This window comes from Manis pentadactyla, chromosome 5 (genome assembly GCF_030020395.1).
Source record: "Manis pentadactyla isolate mManPen7 chromosome 5, mManPen7.hap1, whole genome shotgun sequence".
Taxonomy (NCBI): Eukaryota; Metazoa; Chordata; class Mammalia; order Pholidota; family Manidae; genus Manis; species Manis pentadactyla.
Genome location: NC_080023.1, coordinates 174,584,880 through 174,593,655, shown reverse-complemented (window position 1 = coordinate 174,593,655; position 8,776 = coordinate 174,584,880). Strand labels below are relative to the sequence as shown.

General features: G+C 42.5%; 1 protein-coding gene across 1 annotated transcript; it reads left to right on the top strand.

Annotated features, from left to right (window-relative positions):
* Positions 1-411: 411 nt before the first annotated feature.
* Positions 412-8,776, top strand: PRELID3B (PRELI domain containing 3B). The gene is made up of 6 exons (XM_036901864.2): positions 412-636; positions 4,558-4,726; positions 5,917-6,006; positions 6,446-6,516; positions 6,720-6,822; positions 8,188-8,776. Exons 1-6 carry the CDS (start codon positions 605-607, stop codon positions 8,305-8,307), a joined length of 585 nt encoding a protein of 194 aa, XP_036757759.1. The 5' UTR covers positions 412-604; the 3' UTR covers positions 8,308-8,776.

Here is an 8,776-nt window from a genome sequence, read left to right as displayed (position 1 = left end):
TGATCGTCGGCGGGGCTGTTGGGTGGTTGAATGGTTGCCTATGGAGCTGCACCGCCTGGGTTGGGCAGAGTTTTCTGAGAAGGGGCCATGAACATTTGCTCCAGTGAACACGGCAGGGTCTACCCGTGAAAACGGGCTGCCTGGACCCGTCAACAAGCCTTGCCACACAAGCTGAACTCGGGCAGGGCAGGAATGAGGATGCGGGCGAGGCAGGTGCAGCCAGGAACAGGTGGGGCCTGGGCCAAGCCTGCCCGGAGGCCGGCGCTCCCGGAGACGCCCGCGAGGGGGCGGCCCGCCGACCGCCTGCCGCGCCTGCGCAGCACAGCGCCCGCGCCGGCCGTTCCGGGCGCTGTCCCCGGAACTGCGCCAGCGCCGTGCGCCCAGCGCTAAGGGGCGGGGTTTCGTTGCGCCGCGCTCAGGGCTGGGGCAAAACCCGGGCCGGGATAGGGCGTGGGGCAGCGCGTCGGGACGTCCCCCGCGTCGGGCCCGGCGGCGCGTGCGCTGCGCGGCCGGCCGGGAGGCTGGGGCTCGGGGCAGGGGCGTGTGCGGCCTCTGCTTCATTGTGCCCTAGCGGCGCCCGGACGTCGCGCAGGCCGCCGGCATCATGAAGATCTGGACTTCGGAGCACGTCTTTGAGTAAGTTCGGGGCGTAGGACAGGTCGGCGGGGGGCACGGGGCAACCGCGGGGTGGGTGGGAGGGTAGGTGGGGCCTGAAGTCGCGGCGCGGACGACGCGCCCCTCAGGAGCCGTCCAGGTGTCAGACCTAAGTGGGGAGTCGGGCCCCACGGGGTGTCGGGGCCGGGTTCAAGGTCACGACCGCGGGGACGCCCGAGGGACAGGGTCCCCGACTCCAGGCGCGGAGGCCGGGCGCGGGGCACTGGGGGCCTGTCCTCCCGAAGGCCCCCGCGGTGGTGGGGTCTTCGTCCAGCACGAGGTCCCTGATGGCTCCGGGGGTAGAGGCCCAGGTTCCCACATCCGGCCTTGCGCAACCCTGTGCGATGGGGACCCGAGGATCCCAAGAGGAAGGCGTGAGCTTTCTGTAGAGTCTGTCGCTCTGCCACCTTTTGGGTGGAGTTTCCTACTGGGTGAGCTCAGGAGACGAGGCGAAACCTTTCCCGCAGCCCTCTGACCTGAAGAACAGAGCTCTGGACTTGGAATCCAAGGTCCACCTCCGGCTCCAACAAGCTGTGTGTGGCCTTGGGTAACACATTTTCATAACATGGAAGGTTGATGGTACTGGCCGGGCCTGTCTTTGAGGCCTCCTTAAGTCGCATTTCTTAGCGAGAAATTTCTAGTAATGAAAATAGGCCTTAAACCAATTGGATGATGGGAATTAAATTCCCTCCTGGTTCCATGGTCCGTATACAAAAGAACCACACATATAAGCATTATATATCGTTTTTGCCTTAAAAGCAGCCCAGAACTCAATATTGACATCCACCTTCCTCTCACTGATTTGAAATTCTGCCTCTGTCCTAAATTTTGTCCCGGTTTAATTTGAATCCATTTTTGAGCTATGTGCTCAGTTCCACTGATCTTGCTATTGTTGCCGCACTGTTTTAATTTGCATAGCTTTGTAGTATGTTTTAGTTTAACCGCTTGATTTTGTGTTTCTGAGGGCAATTTTGAAAGAAGATGTAGACTTTTTACATACTCAGCAAATCAGACACATCTGAGAGTCCACTGGATCCTGGAAAATATAGAATGTTAATAATCCAAGAGATTCTTTACTCCATAATGTTTACAGTCTTTGTGGGGAAGAAGACCCTAAATTTGTTGTCTTTCTGGTGTTCTTTAACCTGATCACATTCTTTACTGCTTTGTCTCAGCCCTTGGGATCATGGGTGGTTTCTTCCTTGCAATCCTCTGGGATTTGAATGCTTCAGAAGTTCCTCACACTGTCTCCTTACAACTTTCTTTTCCCCGGCTTGTCCCCTGCCCCCATCTCTGCTTTTTTTTGCTCTTTTCTTCCATGTTTCCCACTCTTCTTCCCCTTTGATGTAAATGTTCTATGGGATTCTGTTGTTGGCCTTCTTGTCTAGCATTTCACTGTTAATCTTTCTTTTTTCTCTGTCACAGACCTTTCTGATATTTGCAAAAGCTCTGGGACCCTGCTCCCAGAAGATAAACATATTCTAGTAAATACTCTACATGTCCTGGAAGAAGAAACCCTGATCCTCACTCTCCCCATATCTGGGCTTTTCAGTCAAGATCCCAGCTGATCCATGCACATTTATGGCGCCTAAATCTGTACCTTGGTCTCCAGCCTGTCTTGAACCTCAAATCCTAATTCTCAGGTCTTACCAGACATTTCTACTTACATGTCCCACAGGCTCTTCTGGTTCATACTCAGCATTCCTGGAATTAAAATCATTCTCTCCCTCACAAATCTTACTTCACTGTTTCCCATCTCCACGATGCTACTATCTAACAATATCTAAGTTACCGTTTTATGTCTTAGGCATCTTTGACTTTCCAACACTTTCTACCTGGGCGTCGCATATAGTTGGCATCCAGTTGAAGTCATTCGTTGATGCCTTCAATAAATATGAATGCCCACTATGTGCCAGGTACTGTTCTTTGGGTTGGTTACATTGTGGTGAGTAATTCAAGACATTGCTGCCTCAGTGGAGTTAAGTGTACCAGAGTATCCCCCACCTCATTTTATAGGTGAAGAAATAAGACCGGTCAGTAAGGTTCTGGCTGCCCTTTGGTGCCATCCTTGAATGTCTATCAGTGCAAGGTCTTTCCACATAATTACATTATACAGTTAAAATTAATTGCCAGAAGACTGTTCATCATGTGTCCTTTGTAATGTTTTGACTAGTTTCACAAAGCAGTCTTAGACTAAGTTAAGTCAAAACATCGGGGTTTTGAAGTTGACTCAGAGGTAGAGGAGGATTGTATTACAAATAATACATAACTACCCTGAAGCCATACAATTATTAATTTTTTAGAGGGGATGGGGAGAAGAGATAAGTGCAAGAATGCTTAGCTAACCATAGTATATGCCTAGGTGGAGACAGGGAAAGGGTTCATCCGATCTTCATTTTAGATAGTTGCCTTGGTAACAATCTGAGTGCTTGGCCTTGTTTCACTTCTATTTGTAGATTTATGTTTAGATGTATGAAGTATCTTTGCTTATATACCTGCCTTGATTGCTGAATAAGGCTTGAGATTAAAAACAGAATGAGTTACGATTAGCATGTATAATGTGGTGGGGGGGCACGGGGAGGGCTGTGCAACACAGAGAAGACAAGTAGTGAGTCTACAGCATCTTACTACGCTGATGGACAGTGACTGTAATGGGGTTTGTAGGAGGGACTTGGTGAAGGGGGGAGCCTAGTAAACATAATGTTCCTCATGTAATTGTAGATTAATGATAAAAAAATTTTTAAAAAAAAGAATGAGGTTCATTTATATAATAGCAAAAAATTAAAACATTAACAATAATGTCACTGGTTGTCCAGGGTTCTCAGAAATGAATAATGTTGAGATTTTCCTTGTTGACAAGTAGTTGTCAGGCTTAGTTCTCTGAAAAGTTGAAATAGACTAATGCCTACCTGTTTTGCCTTTAGAGAAATAAAAGGTAAGCATAGTTTGAAACATCATCTCCAAATCTTGTCCTTTTCCTTTCAATGAAGGCAAGAACACAGATAGGGTAGAATCAGACTGCAGGTGAACTGTCACCTTTAATAGTCATTGTAGTTAATAAGGGGCTCTTTTGAAAAGACTCCTTTGTACAAGCGTCTTATCACAGAAGTTGCGCAGTGAACAAATGAGCATCGCATTTTGAGTCACCCAAGTACATGTGCTTTTTCAAGAAGATAGCTCGCTGCATGGGCCATGATATTGTTGCCATTTCAATCCTAGATAATAAGCAAATGCTTATTATATTTAGAGAGTATTAGAAAATGGCATATTAGGAATGTCTTTAAACATTTTATTGTAGCAAGTGACCTTTTCAAACAAATCAGAATCACTCCTTTGGGGACTTGGGGAAAGCAATGGATAAAGATTAACTGGAGGGGCCACTGTTATTTATTACTTTAATATAGAGAAAAATTTGGATCCTCTTCTGTAAGAATTTACAAAGCTTCTAAGTTCTTTTCCACTTGTTACTTCCTCATGGTTTTGTAGCATTGGGGTCAGACATAAGAGTAAATGGTGCAATAGTAATTTTTGCCGCTTGTTGCTGTAGAACATAATTTTAAATACATTTTTATGAATCGGTGGTTCTTAGAAACAAAATTTTCATGTGAAAATGAACACGGAAATAGAAGAGATTAAGAAACTGTAATACTCTCAAGGCTATTGTAATCTTAATAGACATCAGCTGTACTATGTAACGTACACTAAAAAAAAGTACTGCAATGTATTCATGTTCAAAATGTAGATTCAGACCCCAAAATCATATTTAGGTCAATGTTTCAGAAAATAATTTTTCCTAGGTAAATTAATTAAGCTTCAACTGTAAAGAATAGTATGATGGGTTATAAAAATGGCTTGATTTATATGCCTATTTTTAAATGTTTGACTTTTGGTTCATGTCGGCAGCCACCCATGGGAAACTGTTACAACCGCTGCAATGCAGAAATACCCAAACCCTATGAACCCAAGTGTGGTTGGAGTTGATGTACTGGACAGACATATAGATCCCTCTGGAAAGTTGCACAGCCATAGACTTCTCAGCACAGAGTGGGGACTGCCTTCCATTGTGAAATCTGTAAGTGTCTTTATTCCCGTAGAAATGTGACTGCTGTAGAGAAGTTTTCCAAACCACATTATAATTTCAAATAGGTTGTGGGAGCCAATTCTGAATGTCATTTTTGCATCAGTTCAAATTGTATTATAATAAACTTGAGTTATGAGTGTATAATGAATTGGAAATATTATTACAGTCTTCATGAAGGCACCGGATAAAACCTCCTGAAGGAAGCCAGCTAATGCTTTGTAATGTAAAAGGAGTTAGATTCTGCTTTTCTTGCTTTTGCCAGCAGTCTGAGACCAGTAGTGAGATCTGGAAGTTACAGTCTCGTGGTGATTATTAGCTAACAGTTGCATTGGTCAATGGTGGGTTGTGTGCATTAAGCAAGGAGCATATTCTCAAACTTTGCTGTTGCCACATTTGTTCCAAGGTCTGCTACTTCTCATACATTTAAAAACATAATTCTATTCAGTTACAAGCAAGCAGGCTTTAGTGAGCTGATGTAAACAGCAAGAAACTGTAATGCCAGTTTATCATAATGTGAGAGAATGCTGATAAGTGGACCCAGTTTTCTGTAGAGATTCACTTTCTAGAAGGTAGGTCCACTCAGAAAACCAAAGGACACATTTTTCAACAGAAGTGTACTGATTGCTTCCTTTGTACAAACCCTTGCATTCAATTGTGGGGACACGGATAAGCGAGTCAGGGGCTTGGCTCAGAGTCAGACACAGGGAGTGAGGCTGGATGTAATGGATTATCCCTATCGTAAGGCAGCTGTTTGTCTCTGGGGAGAAGGCAGCACCGCACCCTCTCTCTTCGTCTGCTCTAGGAAAACACTGACAGGTACTCAAGCTCTCCTTTCTCTGGATGCCATGTTTGCCCAAATATTCTGATTTCCGTATTTCAGGCTCACTGTTCATTGTCACACCTTGGCAGTTTGAGCATCCTGCCTTGTGCTGCCTACATCTCACTGAGATGGTTGCTAATTGCCTCTGGGAAGGGTTTTGTGGCTGGCTGTCTCATCTGTCCGTCGCACGTGAATTCCTCTTTCCCTCAAACAGGTCTCCTTTCTGACCTTTGTCTGATGCATGGATTATATGAAGCAGATCTTTGGTTCAATATAGTAACACATTTTTACCTTCAAACAAAATATTTGACACTTGTTTAGAAGTCCTTCCTTCTCTACTAATTCTGAATGTTTTATTTAGCTTATTGGTGCAGCAAGAACCAAAACATATGTGCAAGAACATTCTGTAGTTGATCCTGTAGAGAAAACAATGGAACTTAAATCTACTAATGTAAGTTTTGGCTCCCTTTTGTTTTAAACGATTTGGCTTAGTATTTTGTCTCTTTTATAGTTGATATACAGGTGAATATATGCTTTTCAACATGGTTTAAGAAATCAGTACTTACATGCTGCATTCTATTTCCCTGTAAGCAGCTTAGCCTCACTCTCCAGTGACCTTGCTTATAATTTCTAGGGGATAGCACTCAATAAAATGAATATGGGACCATGTGCATATTATTACCATTGTAATACTTTTACCAATTTTATTATGTTTTTTAATAAAAAGGAAGCAATGCATAGTGGAATTTAAGTTCTTTTACAGAGTAATATCAAAGTGGCTTATTTGTTATTTTTTGTATATTTAGCTAGCAAGATTTTGGTTTGTGAATTTTGGAAATGTTTTTAAATCTTGGTTTTCAAAGTGATCTTTTTTTTTAATTATTCTATAGATTTCATTTACAAATATGGTTTCAGTAGATGAGAGACTTACATACAAACCATATCCTCAGGACCCAGAAAAGTGAGTAAAAAAAATTTCAACAAACTTTTATTCACAGGGAGTTGTAATTTTTTTACCAAATTTTTTTTTAACCTTTAAAAAATTTTTCCTAATTAAAGTATAGTTACCATATATTAGTTTTTATCATGGTGAACATTTTGTATCAAATGTCTTTGCAAAATGAAAACTTCATTCTAAAGCTATGTGAATGTGTTTTGTTCCAGAACTGTTTTGACTCAAGAAGCCATAATTACTGTGAAAGGAGTCAGTCTCAGCAGTTACCTCGAAGGACTGATGGCAAGTACGATATCTTCAAATGCTAATAAAGTAAGTAAGGCTGCTCCCTAATTGCTGTTACTTCTGGGTTTCATTTCTTTGAAGAGTTGTTGAGTGATGAACATGTATGTGTCCTCGCAAGCTGTCAACCACAATGCACTGAGAAACCATACAGGCAGTTCCTTGCACACACTCTCAGGTCCAGCACACCTGGGTTTACATCTGAACTCTTAACAGCCTTTCAACCTTGGGCAGTTAAACTTACTCACCTTTCCATGCCTCAGTTTCCCATCTGTAAAGTGGCGATTAATTACCCATCTGACAGGGTTGAACATGAGGAATAGATGAGATAACATGGAAAGTGTGTGGCCCAGGGCCAGCATATGGCAAGTGCCCATGCAGTGTGTGGCTGTGTGTCACTATTTAAAGCACAGGTTCTCATTTTTTTCATTATCAGCTCTCCCAACCCCCAGGTCTAGTTTAGACATTTTTTCTTTAATCACTCGCACCTCATGAAATTATTTAACACAGGTGGATGGGTAGATGGATGAATGGATGCCTGTGCTTTACACATTAAAAGAGTGAGGTTTTTTCCATACCCCCCCCAACGTATTCTTGCCCCATTGAGAATACATGATTTAAAACAAAGTAAGTTTAGACAAAGAGATGCCTGATGCACTGTGTATTATATGTTTAATATAATCATTCAGCAGTCAAAGGATAATCATAAGATGCCTTCTCTGCCAGGCAGAGTGCTAGGCTAGACTAGGGATACATGCAGGAAACCACACGCACAGTTCTGCCCTCATGGAATGAAGAGGAAGATGACATTAATCACAGAACACATGAGGAAAGGAAAGCTACAGACAGTACGAGAGTGTTGAGTGAGTGCCCAGTAAGGGATGTTTCTGCTGAGTGCTGAATGGGGGCCTGTTGGTTGGGAGGGGCACACCGTGAAGCATGAAATGCCCCGCTTTGTTTTGCCTAAGGAGTTGTATAGAGCACCAAGGAAGAATAGTTGAAGAGGAAGTCAGAGACTTGTACAGGATTTCACGGCCTTGTACAGGATTTTGTTAAAATATGGACATAAAATAGGGGTTTGAACTTCTTACCCATAAAAAGGGGACCACTCTATTCATGAAATAAGTAAAACGTCACTTTCATTTAATTATAGAGTCTTTTGAGACCAACTTTTGCATACAAAATAAAAATCAGTCTATAAATCAAGCCAGTTGCTCAAGGCATTTCATATTTGGTAAATAATATTTAAAGAAGAAAAAGCGAAGATAAAAACAGTCCACCCAGGTGGGGTTTAGTTACACTTGTAACACTCCTTGTTACTTCCTTATGTGTCATTTATTTGATGCCTGCGTTTGCTCTCACATGGTAACAATAAGTTTGTTGCATTTTTTTAAGGGCCGAGAAGCAATGGAGTGGGTAATACGTAAACTAAATGCTGAGCTTGAGGAATTGACAGCTTCGGCAAGAGGGAGCATGAGGACACCAATGGCGGCAGCAGCATTTGTAGAAAAATGATGAAAAAAGAAGTTGGTCTACAACACCCGACCCCCCTGGGTCTCTACAAACTAGCAATATATTTATTTGTTATTTAAAAAATAAAACCATAGGTAGTTTTTTTTTTTAATAAGCTGAAAAGGCTATGTGACTTTTCATCACTACAAAGAGATGCAGGGTTTCTAAGGAAAAGGGATCACTGAAATTAGCATTGTTTGAAATAACTTAGTTTTGAAGAATCTGATATTTATATGAATATTTAACAATTTTTGAAAAGTTCTTGGAAATTGGTATTGGCTTATTAAGTCTCCTTAAGGTAGAATTTTAAAGCTTTTCGTGCTTTGGAATGCTACCTGGCTTTGGACCAACCCTGAACAAAGCAGAGCCATCTCTTAAATGTACACAGTTGCCTTGCTGCAGTAAGTGTCAGATGATTGCATGAGGGAACTCACTTGAAAAGGAGATACTGTATAGTTTTAAAAGATCTTAA